This window comes from Perognathus longimembris, chromosome 13, assembly GCF_023159225.1.
Source record: "Perognathus longimembris pacificus isolate PPM17 chromosome 13, ASM2315922v1, whole genome shotgun sequence".
Classification (NCBI taxonomy): Eukaryota; Metazoa; Chordata; class Mammalia; order Rodentia; family Heteromyidae; genus Perognathus; species Perognathus longimembris.
Genome location: NC_063173.1, coordinates 57873525 through 57886100, shown reverse-complemented (window position 1 = coordinate 57886100; position 12576 = coordinate 57873525). Strand labels below are relative to the sequence as shown.

General features: G+C 58.5%; 2 protein-coding genes across 3 annotated transcripts; one reads left to right on the top strand and one right to left on the bottom strand.

The window, feature by feature from the left end:
* The first annotated feature begins 1726 nt into the window (after positions 1–1726).
* On the top strand, positions 1727–2359 carry Gpha2 (glycoprotein hormone subunit alpha 2). The gene is made up of 3 exons (XM_048360313.1): positions 1727–1826; positions 1992–2176; positions 2258–2359. Exons 1-3 carry the CDS (start codon positions 1727–1729, stop codon positions 2357–2359), a joined length of 387 nt encoding a protein of 128 aa, XP_048216270.1.
* A 130-nt stretch (positions 2360–2489) lies between these two features.
* Ppp2r5b (protein phosphatase 2 regulatory subunit B'beta) lies at positions 2490–11371 on the bottom strand. 2 transcript variants are annotated; one of them, XM_048360312.1, is made up of 14 exons: positions 10960–11371; positions 10113–10558; positions 9220–9416; positions 8593–8694; positions 8341–8433; positions 8109–8239; positions 6459–6518; positions 6252–6360; positions 5796–5849; positions 5672–5722; positions 5430–5549; positions 3964–4091; positions 3629–3730; positions 2490–3260 (listed from the first exon to the last, which is right to left on the bottom strand). In XM_048360312.1, exons 2-14 carry the CDS (start codon positions 10309–10311, stop codon positions 3113–3115), a joined length of 1494 nt encoding a protein of 497 aa, XP_048216269.1. In that variant the 5' UTR covers positions 10312–10558; positions 10960–11371; the 3' UTR covers positions 2490–3112. The 2 variants fall into 2 exon arrangements, with proteins under 2 accessions (XP_048216269.1, XP_048216268.1); XM_048360311.1 differs by having other exon boundaries at positions 11003–11371.
* Positions 11372–12576: the final 1205 nt, after the last annotated feature.

The following is a 12576-nucleotide window of genomic DNA, read 5'->3' as shown; positions in this document are numbered from 1 at the left end:
CATTGACTGTCTTTGCACTGTTAACCCAAACACAGCCTGCTGAAGAGCACAACTCCAGTCCGGAGGTCTGGGCACCCCACCCACCCTGACTCAAGCCTTGGGACAACCATTCTCCTCTGAGCTCCTTACTTCATCTGGAAAAATGGGGTGGGGGGATAGATTTGGTAAGCTCCTAGACTGCCTCCTTCTGATCTCTGCTGACTAGGGCTTTTCTGTTCTCCATTTTCCACATTCTTTTTGTTGTTGGTGGTGGTGGTCATAGGGCTTGAATTCTGGGCCTGGGTGCTATCCCTGAGCTCTTCAGCTCAAGGCTACCATCTACCATCTGAGCCACAGCACCACTTCCAGTTTTCTGGTGGTTATTTGAAGAGTCTCATGGCCTTTTCTGCCCAGCTTGCTTTGAACTGTGATCCTCAGATCCCAGCCTCCTGAGTAGCTAGGCTTGCAGTCATTTTCTTCTTTAAGAAGAAAATGGTCCTAGAGCTTGAACTCGGGTCCTTGGGCTTTTGTTGGCCTTTTCACTCACAGCTGGCACTCTACCACTCTATCCTGGCATTTTGCTGGTTACCTGGAGAGTCTCTAGACATTTCTGCTGGAGCAGATCCTCAGATCTCAGCCTCCTGAGTAGCTAGGATTACCGGCCTGAGCCACTGGTGCCCCTCTCCTGCCCCAAGTGTGGATAGCGAGCAGCTTTGAGCTCTAAATCAGTCTAGACTTGATTAGCTGTGATTTTCAGTAACTTTCCTTCTCTGAGCCTTAGTAGCCTTGTCTTTAAAACTGGAGCTGGACTACATGGATTTGCTGAAGTTGACAACTTGGGGCTCTTTCAGGAGTCAGGTCCCTGCTGTTCCAAGGCCTAAGGGGACCTGGAGCTCAGAGACCCTTCAGAATGAGCAGATGTTCCCTAAATGCTGGAAGGGAGGCTCTGAATGCCCTCTCCCCCGAGTCAGGAAGGGGACCCGGGCCCAACTGAGTCCTTGTAAGGCAGGGTGTGGCTAGGGTCTGATCCAGGACGTGACCAGCCCAAGGTCACAGAGAACAGCAGAACCCAAGCGTCTAGAGAGCAGCCTCAGTCCTCGCAGCGGCCCAGGTGGTCTTCCACGTCACACAGCCCTGCAGCCGCAGCCTGTGGAGCAGAGGCAGCAGAAAGCAGCGGAGGCCACTCTCCAAGGACCGCACCTCAAAGCACAGCTCCCAGGGGCCGGGCTGGGCGGTGCCTGGGGGCTGGAGTGCCTCTTTAGGAGGGCGCGGCTCCACACGGAAAATATAAGTCTGAGAGCTGCACGGAGACCTACAGGAGGCACTGGAGGCCCGTGAGCCACCCGCACTGTTCCCGCCAGACTGGTGAGCACTGGTGAGCTCTGGGGAGACAGGGTGAGGGGAAATGGGATGGGGTGCCATGGCGGGGGGAGGGGGAGATGTGGGTCCAGGTCCTGCAGGCTGAGCTGGGGCATGTGGAGGGAGGAAGATGTTTGCAGCCCAGATGCTAAGGGTAATCCCAGGAGATCATCTGGCTGATGCACAAGTCCCATCCAGAGGTGGCTGGCACACCCATCCAGTGACCCAGGCAGGGAGAGGACAGATACACCCCCACCCCTCTCTCCTTCAATGACATTCCTCTCCTCAAAAAGACCCACTCAGCCCTCTCCTGGGAGACACTTGGTATCTAACTGCCCCTTACACCTGCAGCCCCACTGGAGACCCAGCTAGGACTTCTCCAGTGCAGATGCCCATGGCGTCCCTCCCAGCCCTGCTCTTCGGCCTGGTCCTGGTTGTCCCTGGAGGCCTGGGTCAGGACACAGCCATCCCAGGCTGCCACCTGCACCGTGAGTACTGCAGGCACCAGCCAGAGGGCTGGGGGACGGGCCCTGGGTGGGCACAGAGAGGGCAGACTGGATTGCAAGCAGTCTGCACCCTGCAGGGACCCACAGGGAGGGGCAGACGTCCGCAGCCCGGGCAAGCCTTCACGGCCCACTTGCCTCTCCACCCAGCCTTCAACGTGACTGTGCGAAGCGACCGCCAAGGCACCTGCCAGGGCTCCTACGCGGCCCAGGCCTGTGTGGGCCACTGCGAGTCCAGCGCCTTCCCTTCCCGGCACTCAGTGCTGGTGGCCAGCGGCTATCAACACAACATCACCTCCATCTCTCAGTGCTGCACCATCAGTGGCCTAGAGAAGGTGAGAGGCCTGAGCCAGGGGTGCTGGGGTGGGCAGGGGGAGGCCGGGAATGGGACAGAGTGTGGGCTCCCTCGCCTACAGGTGAAGGTGTGGCTGAGATGTGCAGGAAACCGCCAGGGAGAACTGGAGATCTTTACGGCCAGGGCTTGCCAGTGTGACATGTGTCGCCTGTCCCGCTACTAGCCACTGTTCGGAATGGTCACCTTATGAGGATGGGGTTCTGCCCTCTCTTTGTCTCTGCCTGGCTTTGACCCAGTCTGTCTCCCATCACTCCATTTCCTCCTGTGCCCCTAAATAAATCAAGCAGCTCTCAAGTCTCTCTTTATTAAGTCTTCCCCCCAAGCAGAGGAGGGAGATAGACCATGATTCCTGTGACCCCTGACCCTAGGACATTGTCAATCTCTTCTTGCCTGTGCCCTCACCCCTCCCCCTGCCCAATAAATAAAAAGGGGACAAGGGAGTTCAGGGCAAAGGAGAGGAGGGAGGGAGGCGCCCCCGGGCCAGGACCGTGTCTTGCTGAGGGTGAGTGGGATAGAATAAATAGACCATGGGCCCCACGGTGGGGGTGAGGGAGGATCGGCTCCAGTCTCAGGCAGAGGCGGGCCAGGCCCTGAGGACCCTTGCCCCAGAGGGGCGGGGTGGGGGCCTGCCTGCAGCCTGGAGCCCAGTGCTGCAGCGTGGGGAAGATGCCTGGCGCCTTCCCAGTCAAGCTGTCTGGCTGAAGTCTTGCCACAGGGCCTGAAAGGTCCGCTGCCGAGACCACCATCTTGCCTTCTCATCTCCCCCAGTGAAAGCTGCCTACTTGGGCCGGCAGGGCGTCTGCAGAGCCACTCTGGCCAGGCCAAGGGAGGCAGGGGCCCCTCTGGATCCTGGCCAGGAGACGGGGTAGAGGGACTGATGGCTCTGGGCTTTGCTTCTCCCCTTCTGGGGGGCTCTCTAGCTCTGACCCCCACTGGCGGCCACCTGGGGTGCTAGCCGCGGGAGGGGGGCCTCCCTGGCTTCCTGGGTCCCCTGTAGCCGGCGTAGCCGCAGCTCCTCCAAACCCTGCCATAGCTCTTGGCGCTCGCGGGCCTTCTGCTGCTCCCTGGGGAGAGAAGGTGAGGCAGCTCCTTTCCCCCCCCACCCCCGGGGTCTCCGCCAGTCCACCCGCCCTCCCCACAGCCCCACTGCAAAGGGGAGCCGCTTGATGCGACTCTGCGGGGGCCTGTTGGGGAAAGAGCTGGGAGAAGAGAGGGTGAGCTGTCTGGGAGTGGCCACAGCTGCAGAGGGAAAGTGCAGGTCAGCGCCAGGCAGGCTGCGGGAAGAAGGCCGGAGGATGTGGTGGACAGTTGGGAATAGGACGGCTGGCGCTTGAGGGAGGGACTGGACACTGACCACAGAGTTGGGGTTTCCTTCGATATTCCCTCCTGCCCACTTGTGTCCCCTCCTCTGACACCCAGCCCCAGTGCTCACTGCTGCTTCTCCAGCTTGTAAGAGGCCGTGAGCTCATCGAACAGCTTGCCATTCATCTCCATGAAGGTCTTGAGCACGTTGTAGATCAGAGACACGATGGTTCTTCACACAGTCAAGGTGAGGAGTGAGGAAATTTGTTAAACGTCAATGTGACCCCAACTCCTTCCCTGGCAGCCTGTCTATCCCCATCCCCAAACACCATAGCACTGCCCACTTCCCTGCCCTTTACCATCCTTGCCACCCTGACCCTGGCTCTAACACTGTCCAGCTAGGAGCAGCCCAGGGGTGGGCTTGGTCCTGGTTTCTAAGGGTCAGGGCGAGGCCTGGGCACTCACTGATTCCAGTGCTCCTTGGAGACTTGGTAGAGGGTCCCAAACACAGCAGGCAGCACAGTGTGGCAGTTGTCCTCAATGAGGCTCAGGATGTACTCGTTGTTCCAGAAATACAGAGCCCGCTCTGCAACCTGGGGCGGGCAAGATGGTAGAGCAGGCCTGGCAGGCCTGAGTACGCACAAGCCTTCCCCCAAACCCAGGCCCCTGACCTCAGACACCCCATCCTGAGGGCTCATGTGACCCACTAGAGGAAAACGGGGGGGTGGGGGGAGGCAGAGAGTACTCAGTTTGGAGTCCAACACTTGAGCAAATCCTAATTCCACTGCCGTTTCCAACATGCTCATGGGACCTTAGGTAAGGCGTTCAGCTTCTCCGCCTCTTTTGTCAGATCTATAAATGGAACTAATGATAGGCACCTCCCCCAGGCTGTTGAAATAAAATGAGCTACTGGACTTTGAAGTGTTTAATAAAATTAAGTCCTAGCAAGGGGCTGGAGGCTCACACCTGTAATCCTAGCTACTCTGGAGGCTGAGATCTGAGGAACTCAGTTTGAAGCCAGCCTGGGCGGACAAATCTGTGACTCTAGTTAACCGCCAAAAGCCCGAAATGGAAGTGTGGCTCAAGTGGTAGAGTGCTAGCCTGGAGCAAAAAAAAGAAGCGCAGGGACAGTGCCCAAGCCCTGAATTCAAGCTCCAGGGCTGGCAGAAAACAAAAGAAAGAAAAGGAAAGAATGCAAGGCCCCGAGTTCAAGCCCCAGTAATGGCATACATGTGCACATGCATGCACACACGCACACACACACATGCACACGCACACAGTACCAAGAAAGGGTCTGAGCACATGCTTGAGTTACAGCTGCTGAGATGGCATGGGAAAGCCACAGCGTCCTCACACGGGGCTAAGGAAATCTATGGCCACTAAGAAAACCATTTGTCGTGCGTGTTAACAGTCGCGATCCCTTTGTTCCCCATCGCTGCCCTGTGAAGAGACTGCTCTTGGGCCATTTTTTTTTTTTTGGCCAGTCCTGGGCCTTGGACTCAGGGCCTGAGCACTGTCCCTGGCTTCTTCCCGCTCAAGGCTAGCACTCTGCCACTTGAGCCACAGCGCCGCTTCTGGCCATTTTCTGTATATGTGGTGCTGGGGAATCGAACCTAGGGCCTCGTGTATCCGAGGCAGGCACTCTTGCCACTAGGCTATATCCCCAGCCCCATCTCTCTTGGGCCATTTTACAGATGAAGAAACTGTGAAGCTTGGAGTGGTGAAGTGGTTTGTCTAAGGACCCCAGCCAGTAAAAGGCAGATCTGAAGCGTGACCCTAGAGCTCCTAGATGTTTGACCCTAAGTCAAACGTCTCCCCAATAGCAAACCCAGGACTGGAGGAGAAATGGGAAGAGGGAGCTATGCTTAGTCAAGCGGGCAATCCTCCGCAGGCTATTCCTCTTCCCATCACTGCCTGCCCCTGCCCCATACCTGGAAATGGGGGCTGGAGACGCAGCGAGCCACCTGCTTGAAGAGGGGCTCCTGGATCTTCACAAACTGGGAGGGCTCGATGACATCCAGAATCTCTTCCATCTCCCCCAGGAACATCACCTGCAGGAGGGGCAGAGGCAGCCGCTCACAGCCCCTCTCCCCGTGACACACACATACCTGCCTTCTGGAACTCAGCCCTCCCAGCCTCCCTGGGGGGAGGGCTGCCCACCGCCCCTCCATACCTCCTTCTGGGTGCAGGTTTTAGGCCAATATTTGAGCAGCCCCCGGATCACCTGCGGAGTTGAGGCAGAAGCATCTTGTCAGGCCTGCACAGCGCGGGGCCCACCTTCCCCCCGGGACACTCACGTGCTCTGTCAGGGTGGCATCCTTCTCCAGGAACTGTACCACACAGTATGCCAGCTGCAGGGGGCAGGGTGGAGAGAAAAAGGGCTGGCTCAGGAGGGGCTCTTTGGCACACACGGGGGAACCGTGCTGCAGGTGCTGGGACCACGCATGATCAGCACGTGAACCCTTGTCCACTGCACACACACACTTCTGCATCATCATCTCTGCGAATATTCAGAAGGAGAGAAGCCCTCTGCAGGAGGGCAGGTGGGGAGGGAAGGGTGGAGGAGGGTAGGCAGCTCAGTGCTCATGTATGAAGTCAGCCTGAAAGGGCCAGCAGGAAATCCCTAAGCTAGAGCCTACGGGAATTAGTAGGCATGGGGGTGGAACAGAATCCCGAGTGTGTGGGGCTGACGTCCTGGGCCCCACTGGCACCCCCTGGGTGTCAGGCGCACCCAGGCCATGCCTGGGCCTTACCTGGGCATGAAAGACAGACAGTGACTTGACGGAGTGCAAGGGGATCAGGACACGAACCAGGAACTGCTTGTGCTCAGTCTTCAGGGGCAAGGCAAAGCCATTGATGATGCTTTAGAGGGAGCAGAAGAGAAGAGCCGGGCTCAGCCACCGAGCCCCAACCCCTCCTCCCAGAACCCCCGAGCTCCAGCTGAGGCCAGCATGAGTCACCTTCCTAAGATCTCCAGTAGCTCAGCCACACCATTGAAGTGCTCCAGCTCATAGATAAACCTGCAAGACCAAGAGCGGAATGTGGGGGCGCTCAGAGCAGTGTGGCTGGCCCTGCACCCCATTCACCATCTAGCCTGCTATCCTCCCCCCTCCCCCCCGCACACATGACCAGTGCTCCAGCCCACAGGCTGGACTCCTTTGTGTTCTCAAAGGAGCCTACCTGCCAAACACCCTTCCCAGCCCAGCCGCCTCTGCTGCTCTGGCTCCTGGCTTAGCCTTTCTTCTATGAGGTGCTCCAGCTCATCTCTTCCCCCCAGACCCTGGCGCTTCTTCCTAGCCAGCTAGCCAGCGGGCACCTGGCCTACAAAAACTTCTCTCTTCACGCAGTCCACCGAAGCAATGACGAAGACCTAGAGTGCCTACTCTGTGCCCTGTAATTCTGAGATCCATCCTGGGAGGCAGAGCGTATTAAAGCCATTACACAGATGAAAAAGCCGAGACCCAGTGGTTACAAGCCACACGCCCCAAGTTAATAAGTGGGGAGGCTAGTGGGGGCGGAGCTCCTGGAGGACACCCATCAGGTCTTCTTGATTTTCCTGCTAAGTGCAGGTGCTTTGAAGGTGCCACCTCACTTCACCTGGAGCAGGATCCCCAATTCACGCAGCACCCTATTTCAATGAGAGGTAACTAGCAGAGTGCTTAAGCAGTTTCTTCAAATCCACTCAGGTACTGGAGCCAAACTCAAATGCAGGCTGGCTAACTCCATCCACAACCATGATCTCCGAAACAAGTCCACTGCCGGACACCAGTGGCTCATGCTTGTAATCCGAGCTACTCGGGAAGCTGAGATCGGGAAAGTCTGTAAGACTCTTATCTCCAACTGACCACCAAAAAGACAGAAGTGCAGCTGAGGCTCAAGTGGTAAAACATCAGCTTTGAGCAAAAAAGCTAAGGGACAGTGCCCAGGTCCTGAATTCAAGCCTCAATACTGGCATGAGAGAGAGAGAGAGAGAGAGAAAATAAAAGGCCATGTAGGCTCCCGTCAGCCAGCAGGTGTGGTGCTCAGTATACGTTTGCAGAAAGAGTATCTCTTTGGATCCTTACATGCCAGCATCACAAGGATCAGATTTCCATCCTAGGCTCCCCTAGACTGGCCTAGTGCCTGTAAACTACTCTCTGAGCCTTTATTTTGTCATCTGTAAAATGGAGATAAAAATGAAAGCTTGTGACTGGGGATATGGCCTAGTGGTAAAGTGCTTGCATACATGAAGCCCTGGGTTCGATTCCTCAGCACCACATATATAGAAAAAGCCGGAAGTGGTACTGTGGCTCAAGTGGTAGAGTGCTAGCCTTGAGCAGAAAGAAGCCAAGGACAGTGCCCACGCTCTGAGTTCAAGGCCCAGGACTGGCAAAAAAAAAAAAAAAAAAGAAAAGAATGCTCTGCTGATTTCATTTGCTGGCATTGTATAATCAATATTGCTAGAGTGAGAATATGGTAAATATATTATAGCCCACACAGTCCTGGAACCTGACATCTCAATCCTGTCTTCCTTCCTTTGCCCCTCCCTCCTTCCTCCCCTTCCTTCTTTCCCTCCCTCCCTCTTTCCTTCCTTCCTTTCCCCCCTTCCCTTCCCAGATGCAGCCGCTCACCGGAGGAAGATGTGGTTACACTGTTTGCGGATGTAGGCTCGGAGACCCAGGAACTTGCCATAGACCCGATGTAAGATGGTCTTGAGGTACTCACGTTCTCGGGGGTCCTCACTATCAAATAGCTCCAGGAGCTGTGGGAGTTGGGGTCCAATAAAAGGTCAACCCCTAATCATTCCCATTTTATGCCATGCCCTTGCCTACAGTGCCACCCAGCCGGGGCTCCCCAAGTCACCATCAGGACAAACTTTTGATCCACATATCTCTTGGCCACAGAGGGCTGGAAGTCTGGGCTCTCCAAGAAACGCAGGAAAAATTCATATACCAACTAGAAAATGAAGCCAGACAAAAGGACAAGTTCAGTTACAGCCTCACCTCGTCGCCCCACCTTGGGGCCCTCATCCAAGCAGACTCTTCCCCCCTCCCAAACCACCCCCCCAGACTGCCAGGAAAGTGCAAACCCCTGCCTCCCCCTGGCCCTTCACACCTGCAGATGTGGCCATGAAGGTTCAAGGTTGGGCTCATCCTCTTCAGGGTCAAATTCAGGGTTCTCACTGGGTGGCAGGGTCCGGAAGATATTCACTGAGATCTGGAAAGGTGGGGGAAGGCAAAGTCGGGGTTCTTTAGGATGAAGGCAGAAGCCAAGGGATCCCTGGTCCAACGTTCCAGTGAGTTGCCCTCAGCTCCAGCAAGCACTCTAGAACTTGGACAATCATGACTTAAACCTCGTTCAAGTAAGTCTTAGATCAAGAGCAAGGAATCCAAGAGCAGACAGGGCATAACTCCAGGTGGGTGCATCCCAGAGGGGAGGTAAGGTCAACAGTAAAGGGGTCACGGGCATTGTGGGCAAGAAAGGGGGAGTGTACGGCTTAGACATCATGGGAGAGGTCATCCTAAAGCAGGCCATGGCAGGCAAGCTGCCTAGGAGGAAGGTGCCCCTTCAACTCCAAGAAGCGAAGATGCAGGCGTGGACTGAAGAGGAAGTCCTGAGGGGGGCTGTACGGCAGTAGAACCCAGCAGGGATGGGAAGATGTGGATCTCGAGACCACACTGGAGAGTGTACGGCTGACTCTGCTCGGGGATTTTCAGGAGGGTCAGCAGGGTTTGTGCTCACCATGCGGATGATGTCTGGGTAGACAGGCTCGATGAGGACTCCCCGGGTACTCCCCACACATTCCACCAGCTCGTTGAGGGCTGCCCGCTTCACCTCTTTCCCCTTTAGGTCAGCCACACAGTCCAAGAAGTCAAACATCACCCCGCACTGGGCCAGCTTCCGGCTGAGCAGGTCGTGGAGCTCAGAGGCTGGCACGTCTGGGAAGAGATGGGGGCTGAGCCTGGGCCACGCCACCAGAGCTCTGGGTAGGGGCAGTCCTCCTCATCCCCACAGCTGGCTTGCTGGGCCAACTCTGCTGCCCGAGCCCCTCTCCACCCCCCCCCCCCCCGCCCCTAGCCCTAGGATGTAGTTTAGAGAGCAAACATCTCCCAGTCTCATCCACCCCTCCTCACTCCTGAAGGCTACAGAGCTTCACCTCTCTCCCAATTCAGGCTCAGAGACTTGGTGCTTTTTAAAGCAAGATCAAAATCACTGGTGTACAAACAGGGTGGTATATTTCCAAAGCAGGCAATGCCTCCCTTTCCTAGATGGTGCCCCAATCTACCAGCAAGACATGGAGAGGCAGTCAGGGTGAGGGGGGAGGCTTCGTAGTGATGACAGGGAGCCGTGCCAAGCACCTGCTCCAGGAGCCAGGCAGCTGGCTGAGTTGATAGTAGCCGCCTGGAAGCCAAGCTGTGGGCCCCACCCTTGGCCCTGGCCTACCCCCCCAGGGTGGGGCCACTTCCCGATGCCACACCTCTAGGCTAGTCAGACCATGCGTCAGCAGAGGGCTAGAGGGCTGGGGTCAGTTCTGATGGAGTCCCTCACCTGGGAGGACAGCTGCCAGCTACATTGCCCCCCTCATGCTGGTCCCCTCCAGGGCTCAGGAACCCTGGAAGCCAGCAGCAGCTCACCTTTGAGCAGGGGCAGTGGTGTGAGCTCTTGCTGGTTGCTCTGATAGCGGAACTGAGAGGAGCTGTGGGAACGCCTGGGCCTGGCCCTGCGCAGGGACCTGCGGGAGAAGCCATCCACCTTGTCAGGTGGTGGCACAGGCGACAGTCCTGGGGAGGAGGGGCTGGTAGGGGTGCTCGCAGGGGGCAGCTTGGTCTCCATGGTGGGCAGGCAGCAGGTTAGGTGTTCAGAGCCCCTGGGGCTCCTGAAGGAGGCTGGACGAGGCCGGGCAAACTAACTGGGGCCCATCCTGCCAAGTTGGGGGGGGGGCACAACCACAGTCCTGGCCCCCCCCCAGGGCCTTCAGCAATTGCCCAGTCCTTGGGGGCGGTGGGGGAAGGCGATGGCTCAGGCCTCAGGTCCTTCCTCGGGGGTCCAGAAGAGTCCAGTTAGGGTTCCGACGCTGGCTCTTTTGAGAAGGCAGGTCAGAAAGGTCAGAGAGAGAGACACAGAGAGAGAGAGAACCAGTCAGTTCTTTCCAAAGACAGACTGGGCAATGCAGCTGGGAGCTAGGGGCTTCTTCTTCCCTCCCACCCATGCACAGACCCAAACACAGGGGTGCAGCCCCTCCCATCATGGACATGTCCTCCCAGGATCTAAAATGACCCCTCCCCAAATACGGCCTACCACCCCAGACAGCATCTCTTCAGAAGGACGGTAGTACTCCTCCAGGGCCCTTTACAGGCCGTCTTGGTCCACTAATGCCAGCCACGGCGGACTCACGCAAAAATGGGGGCACCCTGTCGCTAGGCCGCCCCGTCCTGGACCCCAGCATCCTCTCCAGCCCCAGTTCCTTCAGAGCCCACAGACCTCAGGCGGTGTGTGTTGTGGGGGGGGGGGGGGGACGACTCACTTCTCAGAGCCCCACACTTGGGTCACCGGCCCCCGTCGGGGGGCTGCCTGCGAGGGGGGGGCGCGTCGGATCGGCCGCTCGGGGCGCCGGGGCTGGGCGGCGGCGCTCCGGGGTTCTCTCCTGGGCTCCGGCGGGGGGGCTGGAGCATGCCCCAGCTCAGCCCTGGGGCGGGGGAACCGGGACCTCGGCCGGCTCCGAGCCGGCCCCGGCTGCACGCGGCCCTCGGCGGGCGTCCGGGGACTGGGGTCGGCGCGGCGGGAGCCCCGGCTCGGTGCGCACCGGTACCCGCCGCCCAGATGCTCCGGATGACATCAAGCCACCTCCCCCCCGCCTGGCCCGCACCGCCCTGCACCTCCCGCCGCCCGCGGGGGGGGGCTGCGTCAGGATGGCCCGGGGGCCGCTGGGAAATGTAGTCCCGGCCCGGCTTAAAGGGGGCGACCCGTCCTCAGGGGTAACCCCCGCCCCGAGAGCGGACTCCAGACCCTGGGGGGGCGGGCCCCGACATTTCCCCAGCCTGAGCGCGAGCGGGGTGGTGTGCGCCCCAGCTGGGAGCTGGAACCCCAGGTCCTGGAAAGGGGTGACTGCGCCAGGAAAGAGGGAGACGCCGGAGTGTGCCCCGGGAAGCTGGGGCGAAGCCGGGGTCCCCGCAGGAAGGGGGCCCCGCACGCTGTGCCCGCAGCGTGGACTTGGCCTGGGGCATCTCGGTCCCGGCCACCCCTGTGGGAGCACTTCCGTCACCCCGGAACGGCCGGACACCTCCCAAATCCCACGAATACCGGCGCTGCACGGGTTAACAGTCCGCCACCGGTGAGTCGGAGCCCTCGGGGCGGGGCGAGGGCCACCGGGGGCGGCTGGGAAATGGAGTCCGTCCTCAGCCCTGCAGTCCTCCTCCCTCCCCGAGCGCTCTTCGGTGACATCATGGTCTGCGGTTTAAAGGGCCAGACCTGGGGTGGCCGAGCGTGTGAGAGCAGGTGTCCCCCTGGAGCTTTCCGCTCCCGGGGGAGCTGTGCCCCCCGACCGCCCAGACCCCAACAAGGGACAGAGGAGGAGATCTTGATTAAAAAAAAAAAAAAAGAAAGAAAGAAAAGAAAGAGAGAGAGAGAGGGAGAGAGCTCTAGTAGGCATCTAAGATTCAGACTCAGCAGGGATTCCAGGAGTTCCGCACTCTGACCCAAAGTCTCCAGCCCGCCATCCTGAGTCCCCTTCCCAGAACCCTGGGCTCAACTGCTGCAAAGTCTCCACCCTGAAGTTTTTCCAGGTTGAATGCTGGTCTCTACTGAGCAGAAGCTGAGGTAATGAGACTGGACAGGGAGGTCCAAAGGGCCTGGGGACCCTTTTCAGAATCTGCCCCACCCTGCTCTGGGCTCTGGGGCCCATGTGATGCTGCAGAAGAGCGCTGGGTGCCCAAGAGATATTTATTGGCCATTTGGAGCAACAGAAAGCAGGGAGGCTGCAGTTTGGCCGGGCCAGGATCCAAAACTGGATCATAGGAGAGTCAGCCAGTGTTCCCCCACCCCCTCTTCACCAAATGGGACCCTTCCTCTCCTCTCTGCTTGCCCACCTCCTCAGCTCTG

What these genes read in the sequence shown, in the direction of transcription:
- Gpha2 (XM_048360313.1), top strand. Translation starts at nt 1,727, where the DNA reads ATGCCCATGGCGTCCCTCCCAGCCCTGCTCTTCGGCCTGGTCCTGGTT. An exon ending in CCCAGGCTGCCACCTGCACC is followed by an intron (nt 1,827 to 1,991) that starts GTGAGTACTGCA and finishes CTCTCCACCCAG; the next exon opens with CCTTCAACGTGACTGTGCGA. An exon ending in CCATCAGTGGCCTAGAGAAG is followed by an intron (nt 2,177 to 2,257) that starts GTGAGAGGCCTG and finishes CCTCGCCTACAG; the next exon opens with GTGAAGGTGTGGCTGAGATG.
- Ppp2r5b (XM_048360312.1), bottom strand. Translation starts at nt 10,311, where the DNA reads ATGGAGACCAAGCTGCCCCCTGCGAGCACCCCTACCAGCCCCTCCTCC. An exon ending in ATGCCACCCTGACAGAGCAC is followed by an intron (nt 5,723 to 5,795) that starts GTGAGTGTCCCG and finishes TCAACTCCGCAG; the next exon opens with GTGATCCGGGGGCTGCTCAA. An exon ending in TACAAGCTGGAGAAGCAGCA is followed by an intron (nt 3,261 to 3,628) that starts GTGAGCACTGGG and finishes TTCTCTCCCCAG; the next exon opens with GGAGCAGCAGAAGGCCCGCG.